Source organism: Eriocheir sinensis, chromosome 30 (genome assembly GCF_024679095.1).
Source record: "Eriocheir sinensis breed Jianghai 21 chromosome 30, ASM2467909v1, whole genome shotgun sequence".
Taxonomy (NCBI): Eukaryota; Metazoa; Arthropoda; class Malacostraca; order Decapoda; family Varunidae; genus Eriocheir; species Eriocheir sinensis.
In genome coordinates, this window is record NC_066538.1 from 6,869,133 (window position 1) to 6,890,815 (window position 21,683).

Here is a 21,683-nt window from a genome sequence, read left to right on the forward strand (position 1 = left end):
CTTGAGGGCATAATTAGAGACAAATGAAAGCCACTCATTGATTGGGGACTCACAACATGGCTTCCGAAACAAAAGATCCTGCCTATCAAACCTATTAACCTTTTATAACGACCTCTTCACTGTTTAAATCACTGGACGTAGTCTATCTTGATTTAAGCGTTTGATAAAGTCCCGCATCATAAATTACTTTACAATTAAAGCAAATAGGTATTGACGGTCAAGTAAACCAATGGATCGCGAATTGGTTGAGCAACAGACAACAAAGAGTAGTGATCGACGGATTTAACTCAGAGTGGCGCCTGTCATCATTATTTACATCAACGACGTGGATGTTGGACTCAATACCGCATTTAGTAATTTGCAGACACACAAGAGATTGGCAACTCGGGTTCTCACTGAAGAAGACAGCAAAAGCTCCAAGAGGATTTGCACAAAATTTCAGCTTGGTCGGATAGATGGGAATGCCCTTTAACGTAGACAAGTGCCAGGTCCTTCAAGTTGAACGAGGAATAGTTCGAATACGAAATGCGCGGCGTTAAACTCAAAAGCGTTCAATGCGTCAAAGACTTGGGGTCAAAATCGCGTCAAACCTCAAATTCTCACAGCAATGCATCGATGCAGCAAATAAAGCGAACAGAATGTTGGGCTTCATTAAAAGAAACTTTGTATTCAAGAATAAAGATGTAATACTCCCCTCTACAACAGTTTAGTCAGACCCCACTTGGAATATGCGGTACAGTGCGGTTTGGTCTCCCCACCATGCAAAGGATATTGCTAAATTAGAAGGTGTTCAGCGTCGGGCAACGAAAATGATCCTTCCTTTGCGCACAACTTACGAAGAAAGGCTTTCTACCCTAACATGTTCTCTCTTGAAAAAACGCCTGAGAGGAAAACTGATCGAATGTTTTAAAATACTTAATGGTTTCACGAATGTAGACAGATCAACATTGTTTATGATCGATGACACTTTGCGCACGAGGAACAATGGCGTAAAACTCAGATGTAGACAAGTAAATTCAGACTGCACCAAATTTTTCTTCACCAACGTTGTAGTGCGAGAATGGAATAAGCTTCCACCGTCAGTGGTCCAGTGTAACACGATTGACTCCTTCAAAAATAAGCTCGACCGTCACTTCCTTCAACTTAATATCAACTAGAGTAGAAATGCAACGTTTTGGAGTCTTCTGATTAATGTAAAATCACTTAGGTTTAAGGACAGACCACCAAGTCTGGACCATGGGGTCTGTGTGGTCTGATTTTCTATGTAAATCTATGTAAATCTCTCTCTCTCTCTCTCTCTCTCTCTCTCTCTCTCTCTCTCTCTCTCTCTCTCTCTCTCTCTCACGTTCACCTGCCTACCTTTCACCCAACAACAGGTATTATTATTATTATTATTATTATTATTATTATTATTATTATTATTATTATTATTATTTTCATTCACGCGCAACAGAATAGGATGAATGTTCTTTTCCTGCTTAATTATTTCGCTTCTTTTCTTCCTTATTTATCTCTTTTTTCCCCTTTTCTTTCCGTCTGTTCTGATTTTTCTTTCTTTCGTTCTTACTTTCCTTCTTTCTTTCTTTTGTTTTTCTTCATTTCCTCCTTCGTTGTTTTCCTCCTCAATTATCTCGCTTCTTTTCTTACTTATCCATATCTTTTTTTTTCCTTTTTCTTTCCGTATGTTCTGATTTTTCTTCCTTTCGTCTTTTTTTTTCCTTCCTTCCTTTTTTCTTTTGTTTTCTTGTTTTCCTTCATTTCCTCCTTCGTTCTTTTCCTCCTCAATTAGCTCGCTTCTTTCCTCCTTATCTATCTTTTTTTTCCCTTTCCTTTCCGTCTGTTCTAATTTTTCTTCCTTTCGTTCTCTTTTCCTTCTTTTTGTTTTCCTTGTTTTCCTTATTTTCCTCCTTCCTTCTTAAGACTTCTTCCTCTCATCTGATTTTCCTTCCTTAAGAATGCAACTGTTTTCACTTTTTTTCTTCTTTTCAATGATGATGATGATGATGATGATGATGATGTTTCAGTTTCACTTATTTTTCTCTCCTTCAAAACTTTCTCGAGGCAAAACTTTTCACACGTACGGGTAATAATTTTGAACTGAGCCCAAAGGATGAAGAAAAAAAGAAGAAAAAAAAGATGAAAGTCGGCGCAAGAGGTTGACAACTCATAATGATTTAATCCCCCCAAAAATAACAAAGAAAGAAAGAAAGTAAAAAGATAGAAAAGAGGAATAGCAGGAATGAAGGTGGAAGGGAAAGGAAACAGGGAAAGGAAAGGAAAGGAAAGAAAGATAAAGGAAGGAAAGGAAACAGGGAAAGGAAACAGGGAAAGGAAAGGAAAGAAAAGAAAGATGAAGGAAGGCATAAAAGATTGTAAGCGAAAGAAAAAAAAGGGGAGAGAAAAAAGAGAAAAGAGGATCGAAAATTAGAAAGAAAGACAAAATTAAAGAAGAAAAGACAGAGAAAAGAAAGATAGAAAGAAGAAAGGAGATAAAAAAAAGAAATAATGGAGTATTGGCAGGAATGAAGGAGGAAAGGAAAGGAAAGAAGGAAATACGAAGGAAGGCATAAAAGATTGGAAGCGAAAGGGAACAGGGAAAGGAAAGGAAAGGAAAGGAAAGGAAAAGAAAGAAAGATGAAGGAAGGAATAAAAGGTTGAAAGCAAAAGAATAAAGGAGAGAAAAAGAGAAAAGCGGATCGAAAATTAGTAAGAAAGTGAATTAAAAAAATATGAAAAGAAAAGATAGAGAAAAAAGAAAGGAAAGTGGAATGGCAGGAATGAAGGTGGAAGGGAAAGGAAAGGAAACAGGGAAAGGAAAGGAAAGGAAAGAAAGATGAAAGGCATAAAATATTGGAAGCGAAAGAAAAAAGGAGAAAAAAGGAAGAGGATCGAAAATTAGAAAAGAAAGAATTAAAAGAAAAAATGTAGAGAACAGAGAACGATAGAAAGAAAGAAAGAGAGAAAGAGGGAAAGAAAGATACAGAAAAAGAAGAAAGGTAAAAAAGATAATAATTAAAGAAGGAGACAAGGAAGGAAAAAAGGGAAGTAAATGCTAAATGAAGGAAAGGAGGAAATACGGAAAATGAGAATAAAAAATAGAAATAAAAATAAAATAAAATAAAATAATAACAAATAATTCGAGGCGGAAGAGGTAATAAGGGAGGGGAAGGAGAGGGGAATGGGGGGAGAGGGGAGGAGAGAGGGAGGGGAAAATTGAGTGATGGGGAGGAAGGAAATGGGGAGGGGGGGAGATGAGGTATGATGGAATGAGAGGAAGGGGGGAGGGAAGGAGGATGACGGGGGAAAGGAAGAAAAAAAGAAGAGGAGGGGACGGTATGGAAGGAAGAGTAGGAGGAGTTAAAGTGCAGGAGGAGGAGGAAGAGGAGGAGGAGGAGGAGGAGGAGGAGGTGGAGGCGGAGAGGAGATGGGAGGGAAGGAGGAAATGAAGGAAGGAAAGGAAAGGAAGAAGAGGAAGAGGGAAGGAAATAAAGAGGAAAAGGAAAGAGATGGGAAAGTTATGAAGGAGGAGGAGGAGGAGGAGGAGGAGAAGGAGGGGAGAGGAAAGGAAGTGGAGGAAGAGAAAAATGAGGGGAGGAAAGGAAGAGGGGAAGGAAAGATAGGAAGAGAGAGAGAGAGAGAGAGAGAGAGAGAGAGAGAGAGAGAGAGAGAGAGAGAGAGAGAGAGAGAGAGAGAATGTGTGTGTGTGTGTGTGTGTGTGTGTGTGTGTGTGTGTGTGTTACAGGGCAGAGGAAGTGGCTCTTTAAAATTACTGAAGCATACATAATGATGAAGATGAGAAGGAAGTGTTACGTTATGATAGTAGTAGTAGTAGTAGTAGTAGTAGTAGTAGTAGTAGTAGTAGTAGTAGTAGTAGTAGTAGTAGTAGTAGTAGTAGTAGTAGTAGTAGTAGTAGTAGTAGTAGTAGTAGTAGTAGTAGTAGTAGTAGTAGTAGTAGTAGTAGTAGTAGTAGTAGTAGTAGTAGTAGTAGTGATTGTTTTTGTTATTATTGTTGTTCTTGTTCTTGTTTACGCGATAGTTGAAAAAGTAGTAGTAGTAGTAGTAGTAGTGATAGTTATTGTTTTTGTTATTATTGTTATTCTTGTTCTTGTTTACGCGGTAGTTGAAAAAGAAGTAGTAGTAGTAGTAGTAGTAGTAGTAGTAGTAGTTTTCCTATGCAAGAACTATATAATAAATTCTGTGAAGAAACTTTACGTAACGGTTCATAAAACACACACACACACACACACACACACACACACACACACATATGCTCCGGTTTCGTGTTGTATTATCTGTGTACAAAAAGTGTTGGTCTTTTACTCGTGTGTGTGTGTGTGTGTGTGTGTGTGTGTAACCAATTATCTTTTTGCTTCACTGGTTCTTCTGTTTGTCTACTTAGTCATCAGGTGGTGGTGGTGGTGATGGTGGTGATGGTGGTGGTGATATTGGTGGTGGTGGTGTTGGTGATGGTGGTGATGGTGGTGGTGGTGGTGATGAAGAAGACCGTGATTATGATGATACAACAACAATACCATCACCACCACCACCAACAACAACAACTACTACTACTACTACTTCTACCACCACTACTACTACTACTACTACTACTACTACTACTATCACCACTACTACTAACACTACCACCACTACTACTAACACTACCACTATTACTACTATAACCACTACCACTACTATTACTATTTGATATGGAGTTCTCGTTTTTATGTGTGCATGCGAAAATAAGAAACGAGAATTAAGAAGAACAAAAATGAAGTAACAAAAAGGGAAACATTTAACTTGACTTAATAACAATAATAATAATAATAATAATAATAATAATAATAATAATAATAATAATAATAATAATAATAATAAGATGAAGAAGGAGAAAAAGAAGCAGAAAAAAAAGATGGAAAAAAATGGGGACAGTGGTGATGGTCATGGTATTGATGTTGATAATGATGGTGATGATGATGATGATGGTGGTGGTGGTGGTGGTGCAGCAACGCCCGCATGAGAAGAACAAATGACAACAACAACAACAAACAATTACGTGAAGGTAAGAAGGTCAAGGTGGAGTCTCTCTCTCTCTCTCTCTCTCTCTCTCTCTCTCTCTCTCTCTCTCTCTCTCTCTCTCTCTCTCTCTCTTGGATAAGGAATTGTCATATATAAAGAAATAATTGTAGTAGTAGAAGTAGTAGTAGTTGCTGTTGTTGTTGTAGTACACAGGGAAAATTTCTCCTAACATGTTGCTCGTTTTCGTTGGTGATATCGCCAACCAACAATGTAGTTCATCACGCTGTACTGACCCTGAACTGTTGTGTTGACGCCGCGCTCCAGCAACAACAAACACCACGCCAGCATCTCTCCAGCAACGTTACCAGATTATCGTACGCATAAAACTGTATTTTCCGCTCTCTGGCCCATAAATATTGCAAAAAAGAGAATGAATATTTTCCACTTTTAACAATAATTATAAATGCATATTGTTATCTTTGTGGGTGCGATAGTTTTTGGTCAGAAATCGGCAAAAACAACACGCCAAGTACGACAATCTGGTAACGTTGCTCTCCAGTCACCTTACCATGAATCGGAAGGATATTGAGGTTTTAGAAGATTGTGCTGCTGCATTGCACATAATGAAGCATGTGCTACGATTGCAGAAGCGCCAGAACAAGTTTGTTTACCTCGCGCCAGGCACAGACTCCACCCAGCATACCATCACAGTCATTTGAGTGTTATAAATAACTTTACACACTGGACAAATAAATCACAAACACATACTTGCACATGTACGTCGGTTTTAGGAGTTTTACAGTTGACAATTTGAGTAAATATGTACGATGATTGATTTTTAATTTACATTTATAGCTTATAGCACGAATGTTATTTGACCCCGATTTCTCACAACCAGTCTGGCAACACAACCGTTGTCCATCCTTCCCGATCCGCCAAATCTTGTTGGTGGTTGTTCATTTTGCCCAACCGCCAACCAAAACGAGCAACATGTTGGGAGAAATTTGCCCTGTGTGACGCCGCCTTTAACCTTCTTGGTGGTGGTGTAGGTGGAAGTGGAAGGTGTGGTGATAGAAGGGAATGGAGGTGATTACAGTAACACGTGTAGTAGGATGGTGATGGTGGTGGTGGTGGTGATGGTGGTGGTGGTGGTGGTGGTGATGGTGGTGGTGATGATGGTGGTGGTGGTGGTGGTGATGGTGGTGGTGGTGGGAAGTAAAGCACGAAAAAATACCCAATTAACTTCAAAACCAGTTATGTCTCCGTCTTGAACAGGATTCGAACGGGTTAACGACTCATGTGTGTGTGTGTGTGTGTGTGTGTGTGTGTGTGTGTGTGTGTTTCAAAGGCCAACTGTCGGGCCCATGTCCACAGATAAGAAAAGAGAGAGAGAGAGAGAGAGAGAGAGAGAGAGAGAGAGAGAGGGGGAGAGGGAGGAGTAACATTTAGCTTTCAATCGAGCATAATTCAACACGAGTACGTGACCAAGACTCGGGTTCCCTTTCATCCCTCTGATCTGTGAAGACAATCAGCCCTTTCCCCCATGCTACGCTTTCTCCCTTCCTTTCATTTCTTCATTTTCATGTTTTCCTCCTCCGCTGCTCTTTTCATTTTCATGTTTTCCTCCTCCGCTGCTCTTTTCATTTTCATGTTTTCCTCCTCCGCTGCTCTTTTCATTTTCATGTTTTCCTCCTCCGCTGCTCTTTTCATTTTCATGTTTTCCTCCTCCGCCACTCTTTTCATTTTCATGTTTCCCTCCTCCGCTGCTCTTTTCATTTCTTTTCACCCTTTTAGCCATGAGGCGTCCGTGCTTGTAAAAGAATGATATGTGTGTGTGTGTGTGTGTGTGTGTGTGTGTGTGTCATCCAGCTCTGAGTTGCAGCCTATGCAATGTCAACTCCAATCCCCGCGCCCTAATCCCGGCTGCCGCGCCGCCAACCGCGGTCAGGTGCTGAATGTCAACACCTACACAGTCATGGACACAACGAGCCATGGCTTTCCCACACAGCACCCGCCTCGTGAAGCTGACGCAGGAGCGCATCAACACGCTGGTGGCCGAGCACAAGCAGGTGCTGGGGCGCGGCGCCACGTGCACGGTGTACCTGGTGCAGGTGGAGGGCGAGCTGTGCTGCCTCAAGCTGGCCAGGGACCGCCGCCTCGCTGCCATGTTCCACCAGGAGTTTGACGGCCTGCTGGACCTGGACGGCGCGGCGGGGGCACCCAAGGCCTTGGGCACTAGCCTCGGCTTCCCCGCCATGCTCACTACCTTCCGCGGCAACAACACCTTCTGCGACCTGCCCCGCCTCGCCCGCCGCGAGACCGACAGGCTGGCGGCCTTCGTGGCCCTGGGCCTAGGCGTGAAGCATCTCCACGCCCGCGGCTACGCCCACAACGACATCAAAGAGAACAACGTGGCGCTGTGCCGAGGCGCTGACGGCCGCCTGCAGGTGTCGCTCATCGACTACGGCGCGGCCCAGAGGCTGGGCACGAGGGTTGGCTTTGAGGGAGCGGGCACGCGGCGCACGCCCTGGCTGGCCCCGGAGCTGCTGGGCGGCGGCCGCTGCTCACGCGCCGGGGACATCTTCTCCCTCGGCTACGTCCTCAGCAACATCCTGGACACCTGCCACCGGTACTACCCCGCCCTGGACGTGCTGGCCGAGGCCGCCATGGCCGCGAACCCTGCACGGCGACCCTCGCAAAAAAGGTTTTACAAGGAGTCAAGATGTTCCCTCAAGGCTATGATATGTTCTTTCTTTTCCTTTGACTATTCCCACTGTATGAAGCTATACATTCTTTTACTTTAGTACTACTTCCACATCAACGTTTTTCGCATACCTTCGCATCCTTCCCAACACCAAAAAAACATGAGCACATCTTACAACCCTACGATATCTTCGTCCATTTAACTTTTTATTCCCGGTTTACTAAGCTAAGTACATTATTTTATTTACTTTATTGCAGTTGTCATGTGAACAACGCTTTTCGCATACTTCTTTATATAATCATTTAAGACAGCTGTTTCTTTTCCATAGCTTTGATAATATCCAAGACCTTTCCTATGTTAGGTTACTTTCATTCCCTTATTTAAATTTATTTCACTCATATTTATTGATCTATATTCTATTACTTAATATATTTTGTTTATATACTACTATACTTTATCCCTCTTACCACTTTGTACTATTAACACGAAACAATTTAAATACAGCTACTTATAACCTACGTTTTCGAGTAGTAAAATGATAAACTTCCTTAACAATTACAGGCTATTTACTTCGTTTCATCACATACGTATTATAATTATAAGGCATAACTAATGACTGCCCTGATATTTAACTCATTTTAACATTTCTTTTCATGTATCACCCTCAAGACGGTACAGTGGGCCCTCGCAGCCTCAAGGAAGTCGCCTAATCCGTGGGCTTGGAAGTCAAATGAGCGACCCTTGTTTATCTGCTTGCACAATGTAGGTCAGGGAGGGCAAAGTCATGCTCTCTCTCTCTCTCTCTCTCTCTCTCTCTCTCTCTCTCTCTCTCTCTCTCTCTCTCTCTCTCTCTCTCGGAAATTATGTGATGCTTTACGAATGCATGATACAACCTTAATCCGTTTTCTTTCATCGCCAATTTTATGGAAGAAAAAAGGACACTACAAAACAATCAACATCAATACCTACTACCGTGCATAGAGACAGGCGATAAGTATGCTTGTAAGTCTGTGCGAGTCATTACAATTTAAGAACATAAGAACATAGGGAGACTGCAAGAGGAGGATGCCCTACACAAGGCAGCTCCAGATTCCCTCCCACTACCACCTGTCACCCTCGTCCATGTAGCTATCAAGTCTACTCTTAAAACAAGCTATCGTCCCTGCACTCACTATGTGATTGCTGAGTCCATTCCACTCCCCCACCACCCTATTACTAAATAAATGCTGCCTATTTCCCTCCTAAATCTATATTTTTCTAATTTACATCCATTACTGCGTGTTCTATCCTGCTGGCTAATTCTCAGTAATTTACTTATATCGCCTTTATTGAAACCCTTGACCCATCTGAATACTTCTATCAGATCTCCCCGCACTCTTCGTCTTTCTAATCTAGAGCATGTAAGTTGAGATGTTTCAGCTTATCTTGGTATGGGAGGTTCCTAAGCCCCTGAATCATCTTGGTCATCCTCCTCTGGACTGATTCTAGCAAGTTGATGTCCATTCTGTAGTGTGGGCACCAAAACTGGACAGCATAATTTAAGTGTGGCCTAACTGAAGCTAAATAGGTAGTCTGAGGATGACCTCTGCACTTTTGTTGGTTACCGTCCTGTTTATAAAGCCTAATACCCTGTTAACCCTATTCCTCGCACTAATACATTGCTTCCTTAGTTTTAGGTCAGAGTTCACTAACACTCCCAAATCCCTTTCACACTCTGTCCTGCCTATTGCTGTAAAGTCTATACTATACCCGTGTAATGGGTTGCGTGTTCCTACACTTGGTGATGTTAAAATTCACCTGCCATTTCTCTGACCAAGCCGACAGTTTGTTGAGATCCTCCTGCAGTGCTCTAGCATCCTCCCCTGCCCTAATAGTGCGTCCTATTTTGGTGTCATCCTCAAATTTACCTATGTCACTAGTTATCCCATTGTCTATGTCACTGATATAGATAAAAGTGGGCCTAACAGTGAACCTTGAGGAACCCCACCGGTAATATTACCCCATTCGGATTTTTCACCGTTAATGGTAACCCTCTGTTTCCTGTCGCTAATCCACGCCCTAATCCAATCGTTAACCTTCCCTCCTATTCCATGAGCCCTGCCTTTATTTAATCTCTGGTGAGGTACCTTATCGAAGGCCTTACTAAAATCAAGATAAACTACATCGTAACTCTCATCATTGTCAGCTGCCTCGTATAATCTATTGTAAAAGGATAAAAGATTAGTAAGGCACGACTTTCAATATCAGCACATGAATTAGGATACTATGTCTGACATAATTTAATTCACGACTCACAGCATTTTACCTATAATTGACGTCAAACTAATCGGCCTAGTTACTAATCTTTTATCCTTTTACAATAGAGTATACGAGGCAGCTGACAATGATGAAAGTTACGATGTAGTTTATTTTGATTTTTGAATTTGTACTAGTCGTACAAAAAAAAATTAATAAAGAACTATTGTACACACACACAAAAAAAAAAGTTTCTGCGTGCGCGCGCGCGCGTGTGTGTGTGTGTGTGTGTGTGTGTGTGTTCAGACTTGAAGGAAAGGAGCAGACTATCAGAACCTTGCACCACAGAAATAAACCATACGAGACAGAGAGAGAGAGAGAGAGAGAGAGAGAGAGAGAGAGAGAGAGAGCAGTTGGCAAGAGATTCAAGCAAGAAATTTAAGAGCGAAGCACAAAGTTCCTTGAACCTCTATTTATAATAAAAATAATAATAATAATTATAATAATAATAATGATAATAACAACAATAATAATGAAAGGTCTGAGTAGCGGGTTTACGTCTGAGTTACGAAATCGATCAAGGATTCCAGAGGTGCCCAGCCTAAAGTGCACTAGACAACACACACACACACACACACACACACACACACACACACACACACAGATAGATAGCATTCATCACCCACATTATTACAATACATACTGTGCAAGTATTATATAAGCTGGTAGATAAACATATAGATAGATAGAGAGATAGAGAGAGATTGATAAATATATATTAACCGCAGCATTGCAAAATAACTACATTATAGAAACATAAACAGACAGAGAGATGGATAGATACATAGAGATAGATAAAGATAGATAAATAGATATAGATAGATAGATATTGATATTAAGAAACATATGCAACACACACACACACACACACACACACACACACACATACACACAGAGGGCGAATGTCCTTGGCCCTAATATCATGAAGGCAAGTAACTGTGGACACTGACCTATCTCTCTCCTGCATCCCTAGTTTTTGCTTTTAACTTGAGGTAATAACGGTTGGGCGTGGGACTAACCTGACTGTCTAACTTGTCATAATGAATCTTAATACTCGTTACTCGAATGTCTTCAACTTTTGTTCCTTAATCAGTCATGTTCTTTCGCTTCCCATTTCTCCCTGTTATTTTTATCCAGCATTTATTTATTTATTTAGTTAGTTAGTTAGAGAGTTCGTTGGTTAGTTAGTTTGGTTAGCTGGTTAGTTAGTTTGCATTCCCGTTTACGAAAAGTGCTCAAACCCATTTCGATTTTATTCCTGGTTCTCTTAACATGGGGATGGGTTTGCACTAATTGCTTGCTTTTGATATGTTAGTTTAGTTTGATATGTTCGTGTGAAAGGCCCATAGATTTCTAGTTAGTTAGTTAGTTTGCATTCCTGTTTACGAAAAGTGCTCAAACCCATTTCGATTTTATTCCTGGTTCTCTTAACATGGGGATGGGTTTGCACTAATTGCTTGCTTTTGATATGTTAGTTTAGTTTGATATGTTCGTGTGAAAAGCCCACCGATTTCTAGTTAACAACGAAACAATAGCCATGATAATACCCTCTCTTGCCACGGAATGTCATCTTACTATCAGCCCAAGATGAACAAAACACTAAGAGTCAATTTAGTTTAGTTTGATATGTTCGTGTGAAAGGCCAATGGTTTTCTAGTTGACAACGAAACAATAACCATGATAATATCCTCACTTGCCACGGAATGTCATCTTACTATCACCCCCTGATAAACAAAACACTTTTAAAAGCTAATTTCACAGTCCAACACAGTGGCTTTGTAATCGCACGAACAAACTATTCAATCTCATACACTCCACAATGGTTAGGTTTTCGATGCAACACCAGATACACCAAGAGATTCCCTGTATAGTTTCCTCACATTTCTGAACTTACTGACTAAATCAAGGCTTTTTTTTTTTTTTTTTAGCACTTGTCCCCTACCATTGTATCTTTTTAGTTTCCTGGTGCTACTTCCACATGTATCCTTAGTTGTATAATCACACTCTGTACTGCCTGGGGGTTGGGATGGCATGCTCCTCCCTTCTCCTTTGTTGTTTACTTGCAACAATAAACTATCAATCAATTAATATGAACACCAAACACTACACAAGGAATTTCCGAAGTCTTTGGCATTGGTTTGGAGGCTTACTAACCCATCATGGCGAACTACGAAAGTGGCCCTAATTTCCATGACGGTAAAGCATTTGTTTACACCGTAGAGTCACCTTCGAGTAGTACTAATGGAAGCTACGGAGAAGAATGGGAGCTATGGAGGCTTATGAAGAAATGCATCCGTTTACCACATATTATATAGGCCTACCTCCCTTCTCTTACCCTCTCTTTCCCCTCCCTCTCCTACCCAACCCGACTCCTACATACCGCCCTTTTCCATACCCTCTCTTTTTCCCTTCTCCCCTCCCCTCACCTCCCAAACCCGTGTCACATTTGTTAACCTCCCTCCCACTACCCTCTTTTTCCCTTCTCCCTCACCCTCTCCTTCCCAACCCGTGTCCCACATACCTCCCTTTCCTCTACCCTGTCTTTCCCTCTCCCTTCCCCTCTTCTTCGGTACCCGACTCCCACAAACCTCCCTTCCCCTACCCTCTTTTCCCTTCTCCCCTCCCCTCCCCTCCCAACCCGTGTCCCATTTGTTAACCTCCCTCCCACTACCCTCTCATTCCCTTCTCCCTTCTCCTCTCCTTCCCAACCCGTGTTCCACATACCTCCCTTTCCTCTACCATGTCTTTCCCTCTCCCTCCCTCCCCTCTCTTCTCCCTCCCTCCCTTCCCGCGGTTCCCACAGCTGCACATGGGCGGCTGAGAGGGGAGTGAAGTGAGGGAGGGGTCAGGGAAGGGAGGGGAAGGGACGGAAGCATGGACGGAAGGGAGGGATGGATCAAACAGGAAAGCCACACACACACACACACACACACACACACACGGGATGCAGCAGACAGTCATATCGTAACACCATTCATTAAAACACAACAGCCTTTTAAACACGCCAGCAAGCAAGGCCCTCTGCATGGCACTAACACCTGCTTCCTGTTAACTATCACCCTGACGAGAGACACAGAGGGTGGGTGAGGCCTGCTCTACGCCTATTTCCTGACCCCATAAAGCACACAGTAGGAAGGGCGTGGGGGGAAGGCGTTTATAGCTACGGATGTATAATTATCCCTCACATTAACATATAAAGAGCCATGCAAAGTATTGTGAGGTAATTTAAGATATTAGGGTACCGGACAAGGCGCTATCCATCACACAGACGTTTATAAAGAGCTGTGTGGAGTATTGTAAAGTAAATCTAAGCAATAGTGTTGGACAAGACGGTATGGTAAATGAGTGTAAGGCAAGGCGTGTGTATTTTAAGGTAAGGTAGGACGTGGGGTAAGGGTGTATAGAGTGCTGTAAGGTAAGGTAAGGTAATAAGGCATGTATAGCTTCGTATATATCCATCACACCAACATTATGAAGCGCCGTTATGTGAAGTATTGCAAGATAACAAGACGTAATGCAAGGTGCAGGATAAGGTAAGGTAGGGCGTGGGGCTAGGCGTGTATAGCTACGAATCCACATAATTACTAGCGATAGGGGAATCGAATACTTTCTGCAAACCGAGTAATTCGGTTTTAATTACTCTTCAAAACCGAGTAAACCGGATACCGAATGATCTTTACTCAGGCGACAGCTATGTGCGGGAAACAGATAGTATAGAGATAGCAGTCTTGTCACAGGCTGCTGAAGGGGAAAGGGTAAGTGTTGCAAGAGATGAGAATTATTGTTCAGGTTCGTCTGAGGACAGACGACATTTATAAGATAATGTCTTTAACATTCCATGTGAGATTCAAACAATATTAAACTTTCTTCATATTTTCAAAGAGCTCCAGTACTTCATTCATGCTCGAGATAAAGCGGAAGAGTCAAGGTCTACAGATTATAAGACATCTGTCGGCACGCCACCAGTGTTGCGCTTATCTTATTAGTCCATCATCAATCGATCGATCAAACCACCCCAATTTTGGGGGGATTTAATCGATCAAGTAACTGAATTGGAAGAACCGAGTACGTAGCACTCGGACCGAAACGCACATCCCTAATAATTACCCGTCACAGTAAAATAATGACTCGTGTGTGGAGTATTGCAAGGCACGGTGAGGTAAGACATGGGGCAAGGCGTGCAGGCATAGATCCATTACCTTATCGAGCTCCTATTACGACTATTTTCCAAGGCCCCAAGAGAAGATTAACCGGGTTTTCCTGGGTGATTATCTCTTTCAAGATGCAGAAGCTGGGTAAAACGATCACTGGGATCACAAAACCAGTCCTTGAACACCCCAGCACCAACTTCTACGAGAGGCTTTTCAAACAGGCGAACTGAGGCGCTGATACATTTAAAAGGAATATGAGGAAGATAGTTTCGGATCTATAAAGAGCCCCGAGAGGAGTATTGCAAGGTATAACAAAGGATAATGCACCGGGCGCCCATGTGCTTCATTTAGGGAAAGACAAAGTCACCCGACACGCTCCCTTCCCATGGGCAAGGCTTCCCCTTCGGACCCCGCTATACCGAACACCCACCCATCCACCAAGGGGAAATAAAGCCCTTCCGGCCTCTCCTCGTGTCCCCCTGGCGCCCCTAGCAATGCAGGGAGGAGCAGGGGGCAAGGGGAGCACTGGGGCAGCCATGTGACACCCTCTATTCACTCACTGATCTATACAGAAGCAACTTGACATTTCCTCACTTTACTTTCCTTCCTTCAGAGAGGGAGATAGGACTGAAAGGTCACATAGCACTTACCTAATGTCCCAGCAGGATGTCGCTCACTCCTGCCTGACACGTCCTTCCCCTGCAGCAGGACATAACGTAGGAAGACACAAGGAGAACACAAGTGAGAGGGAGAGTGATCCTCCTGCCCGCGTCCTGCCCTCACCCTCACTGCCCTGCTCTGCCTGACCTTCGCGTCGCCTGCTTCTCATATGTCATCTTGTCCTGCAGCCTTTATGCGCCGGGGCACCTCAGGGCATGGCTGTGGGAATACCGGTGTCCCTCATGCTGTGTCCTAAGGGCGTGGCGGGAAAAGGCGTGAGGCGGGCGGGACGAGGCAGTGTGGGGTGGTCACTGAGAGGCGGGCGGTGCGGATTAAGGGTTAAAGAGTTGCCAGCTATGGGACGCAGCCACCGCCTCCTTGCTAACATGCAGTGAATTGATTACACAGAGCCGCCTCTTCACTAAAGCTTCCTGCGGCCGCGGGATGTGATGAGGGAGTCTTGTATCAGCGCCTCAGAACGTTTGTTTGAAATGCCCCTCGTAGAAGTTGCTGGGATTTGCAAGGTCTGTTTTGTGATCCTATATAGTTTTACACGACTTCTGCAATTTGAATGGGAACCTCAACCATGAAAACTCGGTTAATCTTCCCTGTGGCCTTAGAAAATAATTGCAATGAGCCCGATACGCATAAGAATGGGACCTCTTGATTTCTCCCGTGCCCTTGTCCTCTTCTGTCCTCGCGTACCCATCCCTTGCAGCAGTAACATGACGCGTACTCTTTTTATGCGGGTAAGAGTAGCGTTACCACAATCAATGGACCCACATGCCAACAGGAAAGGCGTTTAGGATCATGCGTGGAGTCGGTACCAATGCGTCATGGGTATCGTACGGCTGGCAGGGCGGGGCAAGGAGGTGGTGATGGGGTGGTGCTTTTTGCGACCCCACTGAGAGAGAACTATTTCCACGACTTTCACTTGGCACCTCCTGGATACATACATTGTGACACCTGCACAGTCGCCCGAGTACCTGACAGCTCGAAGGCCATTCTTTAAAGGATTTTGTTATCTATAGATACCCACCCGTTCTTGAGATTAAATTAGTTAAAAATATCATAATTATTACCTATACGAAATACAAATAGCTGAATGATTAAGAAGTTTTATTTAGTGAGAACCGCAATGATAGGCTGATATTTGGAGAGAGAGAGAGAGAGAGAGAGAGAGAGAGAGAGAGAGAGAGAGAGAGAGAGAGAATGAAAGGCCTATCCCATCTTTATAATTATGTGATTCCTTTTACTCTATGTCATATTAATCCCTTTTCTACGATGACAAAGGTTAAAAAGAAAGAGGACGAATAAAAGTCGATAACATATCACCACATATATTCATTTATTGAAGACATACAACATTATTATAACCTACACCACACATTCACCTACAAACCATCCATTAAACAAAAAACAAAAAAACTCTTGCTCATCCCCACACGCGCACATTATCCCTTGAATTTATACTTCTGTTTGCCGGCTTTAGCATTCTTCTTCTTGATGATCTTGTTCTTCTTCAACTTCCTCGGGTGTAGCCACTTGGGTGCTGTGCCTGTCTTATTGATGATAGCCTTCACGGAGGAGACTTTGCCCTCTCCTGTGGTGGTGGTGGTGGTGGTGACTTCCATGCCATCCTCCCCTCCTGAAGCTGCTGATGGCTGGGTTGTTTCCCTCACTTCTTTTTCCCTCACAACTTAATAAAAGGATGGAGAAGAAAAAATGGATGTCAGTTATATTTTTTTCTTATCTATTTCTTATTGTTATCATCTTTTTAGTTCTTTACTTATAATTTTGTTCTTTAGTCACTCTTGTCCAGTTACCTCTATTTTTACCCCTTTTCTCCTCCTCAGCTGAAGGGATGGAAAATGGGAATGGTTGTGACAGTTTTAATTTTAGTTATCATTATGTTTTAGTTCTTTAGTTCTTATTTCTCTGTAGTTCTTCCTGTTCAGTTATCTCTGTTTTTACTCCTTTCCCTTAACTAAAAGGATGAAGAAGATCAGAAATGGATGTGTCAGTTTCCATTTTTATTCCTGTTGCTCTTTAGTTCTTTAGTTTTTCACTCCTTACTCTTCAGTTACCTCTATATTTACTTTTTTTTTCTCACGAGTACATAAAGGTTTGGAGGTGAGAAATGGGTCTGTTGGTTTTAGGATTTTATCACAGTCCTTCCTGTTCCTCCATTTTAACTTATCTTTCCTCACAAATAGAGGAATGAAAATGAAGGGAAATTAATGTGTTAGATTGAATTATCATGTTTTTTATTCCCACTGTTACCATATTTTTCCTTAATTTTGCTTTTCACAACTAAACAGATGGAAGTATTCATTTAAATAATTATCATAGTGCTTCCTGTTCAGTTACCATCACTTTCACTCATTTCTTATATACAATACAAGTAAAGGAATGTAGAATGTTAAGAAATATGTTACTTTAAATTATCATAGTCCTTCTTATCCAGTAACCTCTTTTTACTTTGTGTTTTTTTTTCTTCACAACAGAAAGGATGGAGGAAAAGAGAAATGGATGTGTTAGTCTGAATCATTTTCAGCCATTCCTGTTCAGTTACTTAAATAGGGTCATTTTCAGTTCCAACACATCACACTGACACCAGAGAAACACTTTCTACCAACATAGCATGAAGGGCAACATGGCGATTAAAATCAATATATGTGGCACTTTCTAAAACGATGTCTGTACCATGTTAACATGCTATGTGGTGTGAGGTGTGATGTGGCTGGGTATGGTGTGAGCCGTGAGGTGTGGAGTGACTGGGTGTGATGTATGGTGTGGTGTGGCTGGGTGTGATGTATGGTGTGGTGTGGCTGGGTGTGACGTGTGTAGTGTGACTGGGTGTGATGTATGGTGCGGTGTGGCTGGGTGTGATGTGTGTAGTGTGACTGGGTGTGATGTGTGTAGTGTGACTGGGTGTGATGTATGGTGCGGTGTGGCTGGGTGTGATGTATGGTGCGGTGTGGCTGGGTGTGATGTTGGGTGTGGTGTGGCTGAGTGTGATGTATGGTGTGGTGTGGCTGGGTGTGATGTATGGTGTGGTGTGGCTGGGTGTGATGTATGGTGTGGTGTGGCTGAGTGTGATGTATGGTGTGGTGTGGCTGAGTGTGATGTATGGTGTGGAGTGACTGGGTGTGATGTGTGGTGTGGTGTGGCTGAGTGTGATGTATGGTGTGGTGTGGCTGGGTGTGATGTATGGTTTGGAGTGACTGGGTGTGATGTGTGGTGTGGTGTGGTGTGGCTGGGTGTGATGTATGGTGTTGAGTGACTGGGTGTGATGTATGGTGTGGTGTGGCTGGGTGTGATGTATGGTGTAGAGTGACTAGGTGTGATGTATGGTGTGGTGTGGCTGGGTGTGATGTGGGGTGTGGTGTGGTTGGGTTTGGTGTGACTGAGTGTGAAGTGTGGTGTAGTATGGTGTGGTGTTGCTTGGTGTGATGTGTGGTGATGTGGCTGGGTGTGATGTGCGATATGGTGTGGCTGGACGTGGTGTTAGGTATGGTGTGATGTGGAGTGGTGTTAGGTGTGGTGAGGCTGGGTGTGGTATGGTGTGGTGTGGCTTGATATGATGCATGATGTTCTGTGGCTTGGTGTGGTGTGATGTGATATGGTGTGGCTGGGTATGGTGTGGCTGGGTGTGGTATGGTGTAGTGTGGCTTGATATGATGTGTGGTCTAGTGTGAGGTGTAGTGTGGCTGGATGTGATGTTTGCTGTGATGTATTGTGTGGTGTGACTGGCTGTGATGTGTGGGTTGATGTGGCTGCTTGTGATGGGGTGGGGTGTGATGAGTGGTGTAGTGTGGCTGGCTTTGATTTTCCTACCACAGTACTGCGGAAGAGGAGGAGGGGGAGGGTTGGAGAGGGAGGGAGGAGTTGGAGTCAGAGTCACAACCTTAAAATTTCCTGGAGTCTGAGTCTGAGTTGGATTTTTTTTTGTCCAACTCCACACCTCTGCTTTCAACAATGGATATAACAATGGAAAGAGATTGAGCAGGAATGGAAAGGATAAATTTTGGGAAAGAAAAAAGATAAAGGATAAATTATGTAAAAGAAAAGAGAAAAAATAACTATACATACTATCTGCAATGTACATAAAAATGGAAAGCAATGGAGCCAAAAGGGAAAGAATAAACTGAGAAAAAATAGATGCAAAGAATAAATTCTGAGAAAAGAAAATAGATTGAAAGGATAGATTTTGAGAAGGAAATAGATGGAAAGGACAAATCTTGCGAGAAGAATAAATTTTGAGAGAAAATGAAAAAGAAATATATAGAAAGGATAACTTACGAAAGAAGGGAAAAAAATAGCTATACATACTTTCTGCTGCATCCCTCACCACCACGTCATTCTTGCTTGCCTTCTCCACCAGAGACACCAGCGACGCCAGCTCCTTCTTGCCATAGCGCACCCTCTTCTCCTTCTTACACTTCCTTATCCACTTGCTCCTCAGACTCTTGGCCATTCTGCACTAGTGACCTGTGGAATGGGAGGAGTGTTACCGTCTATGTGTGTGTGTGTGTGTGTGTGAGCTGTACAGGGCATTAGATATTCTTCTAATGCACTTTAAGACTGGCCAGACCTTCTTAGGACCTCTGATGCTTTGCATCGCTTCTTAGGGTCTTAACACCTTGATCTTCCTTCCTTCCTTCCCAACACACCTTACATTAAAACTTGCCAGTGGACAACAGGGCCACAAAGAAATGTACAGGTAGCCAGGCACAAGAATTGACTGCTACCTGAACAACATGTTCCCACGAGCTGTACACACATGGAACAGGCTGTCATATGCAACTGTCACTGCAGAAAATTTGTAGGGATTTTGGCTGACAGCAGGGTCAGATGGCACCTCCTCCTGCCCTGAGGAGCGTGAAATCAACAATACCAAGCTACATCACACAAGTGACATCACACCTGCATCCCAGAACAGCAGCCAATGCTCTGAGGGAATGCTAGCTGCTATGTACCGTCGGCTGCTATGTACCGGCTCCTATGTACCACTGCTTTGGCTTATATGTACCATTGTTGGGCTGCTATGTACCGGCTCCTATGTACCACTGCTTTGGCTTATATGTACCAAACAAGGCTGCTATGTACCAGATACCAAGTAGGAAGATAAAATATTTATTGTAAGAAAAAAATTAAAAATACATGATATAAAAGTAATGAAACTACAGTAAAAGATAACACAAAAGCATAAACATATTAAAACTGCATACAATAATACTATTTGCTGTGAAATTGCTGTACCACATAAGCGGTGGAAGCACTTGTTGCATCCGTCACAGATAAGGGCTTCCTGTCTAGGGCGAACACACAATCCACATCCTGAGCAAAGGAAAAGTGCTGATGCCATGGTAGTGCTGATGCCATGGTAGTATAAAAAGGATAACTGGAGTTAGGAAGCAAATACTGAACAAGTTCACTGGAGTTTCGAAGCAAATAGTGAGCAGATCCACTGGAGTTCCTAAGTTGCCCTTTTCGAAGCAAATAATGAGCAGAGCTCTATTTGCTCTATTCTCTATTTGCGTGGCGAACAAATAAACATTATTATTAATTATATTAATAATAATGTTACATAGCTATAATCATGGTACATAGCAGCCAGGTACATAGCAGCCAGGGGTGGTACATAGCAGCCAGGGATGGTACATAGCAGCCGGTGGTACATAGCAGCCAATGGTACATAGAGGCCTGTTACGCTCTGAGGGATAACAGTGCTCAAGACTCAATATCAATCTGAACCTTTTTCTCTTGTTACTTATGCCCTTATATATTTCAAGTGTTCTACCTGCCCTGTTATAAAGCTGATGCTTTATATCTCTTCAAAGGGTCTTAACACCTTGATCTATCCTTCCTGCCCATCATGCCTGCCTGCCTGCTTCCACCTCTCATGTCATATATTTCCAGAGGCCAACATGGAGACTGATCTGGTTTTCATGGGTGTTTTTCACAAGTGAGGTAGAGAAGAGGGGTCAAACTACCACCAGGGTCATAAATGTATTTCTGGAAATGCCCAATGCCCCTTCAAAAACCCTGTCAAATGTGAGTGTAAGTGGGGAAGCATTTGAGAATACTATGGTCCCAGTAGGTCTTCTTCTTTTGACCTGAAACACTTTGTATCGCTTCTTAGGTTCTCCTTCTCAATACTTCACACCCTGGACTTAAGTTACTTCACAGTGCACACTTATACACTTCACCCTAAGCTGATGTGTTTACTTTGTTGAATCTCGTAAACAAAGTAAACACATCAGCTTAGGGTAAAGTGTATAGTGAAGGGTGTTTTTTTCTGCTTCTGGACACCTCACTCACGCATGCTTCCTCGCTTACCTGTGTGTGGGTGTGCTGGTGTGCTTCCTCTACGCCGAGCCAAGGCCCTGCAGCATGCGTAGAAGGGGAGCAGGGAGGAGGAATGGCAGGGGAAGGCGGCGAGGGAGAGCTGCTGTCCACGTGCCCTTGTTGATGGCGGGGAACACGAGCCTAAGGGAAGTTATAATGTTAATCACGTAACTATATATAGATTTGAACACATTAATAGAATAAGACAATGATAATGTAAAAATTGGATGGATAATATATTGAAGTAGTCTTATTTTAGAACATAAATAGCATCATGCTCATATAGTGTGGGGACTCCATTTTCCTGTTTTCCGTGTGATATATTTTATATGAAAATTTATGTAAAGTGTGATATGAGTTTTTATTCACATTTAGATACTTTTAATCTGAAAATAAAACAGGTGTTGATATTTTCTCTTCGCTCAGGGACTTCATTTTCTCATTTTCCGTAGAAGTTTCATCGCATTATTCACACTTACAGGTTTTATTACATTATAACATTA

General features: G+C 42.7%; 3 protein-coding genes across 4 annotated transcripts in view; 1 reads left to right on the plus strand and 2 right to left on the minus strand.

The window, feature by feature from the left end:
* LOC127005529 (carbohydrate sulfotransferase 11-like) overlaps positions 1–15,414 on the minus strand; it is a 68,884-nt gene extending 53,470 nt beyond the window's left edge. The window contains exon 1 of one of the 2 annotated variants that reach the window (XM_050874453.1): positions 14,817–15,414. The gene's annotated coding sequence lies outside the window, so the exon portion shown is untranslated. The remainder of the gene's footprint in view (positions 1–14,816) is intronic. The other variant, XM_050874454.1, reaches the window with a different exon arrangement.
* On the plus strand, positions 7,008–12,852 carry LOC127005747 (retinal guanylyl cyclase 1-like). Its single transcript, XM_050874859.1, has 2 exons — positions 7,008–7,720; positions 12,819–12,852. The coding sequence occupies exons 1-2, from the start codon at positions 7,008–7,010 to the stop codon at positions 12,850–12,852; spliced, it is 747 nt and encodes a 248-aa protein (XP_050730816.1).
* A 736-nt stretch (positions 15,415–16,150) lies between the features above and the next one.
* Positions 16,151–21,321, minus strand: LOC127005531 (protein LLP homolog). Its single transcript, XM_050874456.1, has 3 exons — positions 21,172–21,321; positions 19,162–19,320; positions 16,151–16,525 (listed from the first exon to the last, which is right to left on the minus strand). Exons 2-3 carry the CDS (start codon positions 19,304–19,306, stop codon positions 16,281–16,283), a joined length of 390 nt encoding a protein of 129 aa, XP_050730413.1. The 5' UTR covers positions 19,307–19,320; positions 21,172–21,321; the 3' UTR covers positions 16,151–16,280.
* Between the last annotated feature and the right edge of the window lie 362 nt (positions 21,322–21,683).

Bases quoted from the DNA above. Each gene is read 5' to 3' on its own strand.
- LOC127005747 (XM_050874859.1), top strand. From the start codon at position 7,008: ATGGCTTTCCCACACAGCACCCGCCTCGTGAAGCTGACGCAGGAGCGC. The intron at 7,721-12,818 runs GTTTTACAAGGA...CGGTTCCCACAG, and splicing joins CGGCGACCCTCGCAAAAAAG to CTGCACATGGGCGGCTGAGA.
- LOC127005531 (XM_050874456.1), bottom strand. From the start codon at position 19,306: ATGGCCAAGAGTCTGAGGAGCAAGTGGATAAGGAAGTGTAAGAAGGAG. The intron at 16,526-19,161 runs GTATGTATAGCT...CCTTTTATTAAG, and splicing joins GGTGAGGGATGCAGCAGAAA to TTGTGAGGGAAAAAGAAGTG.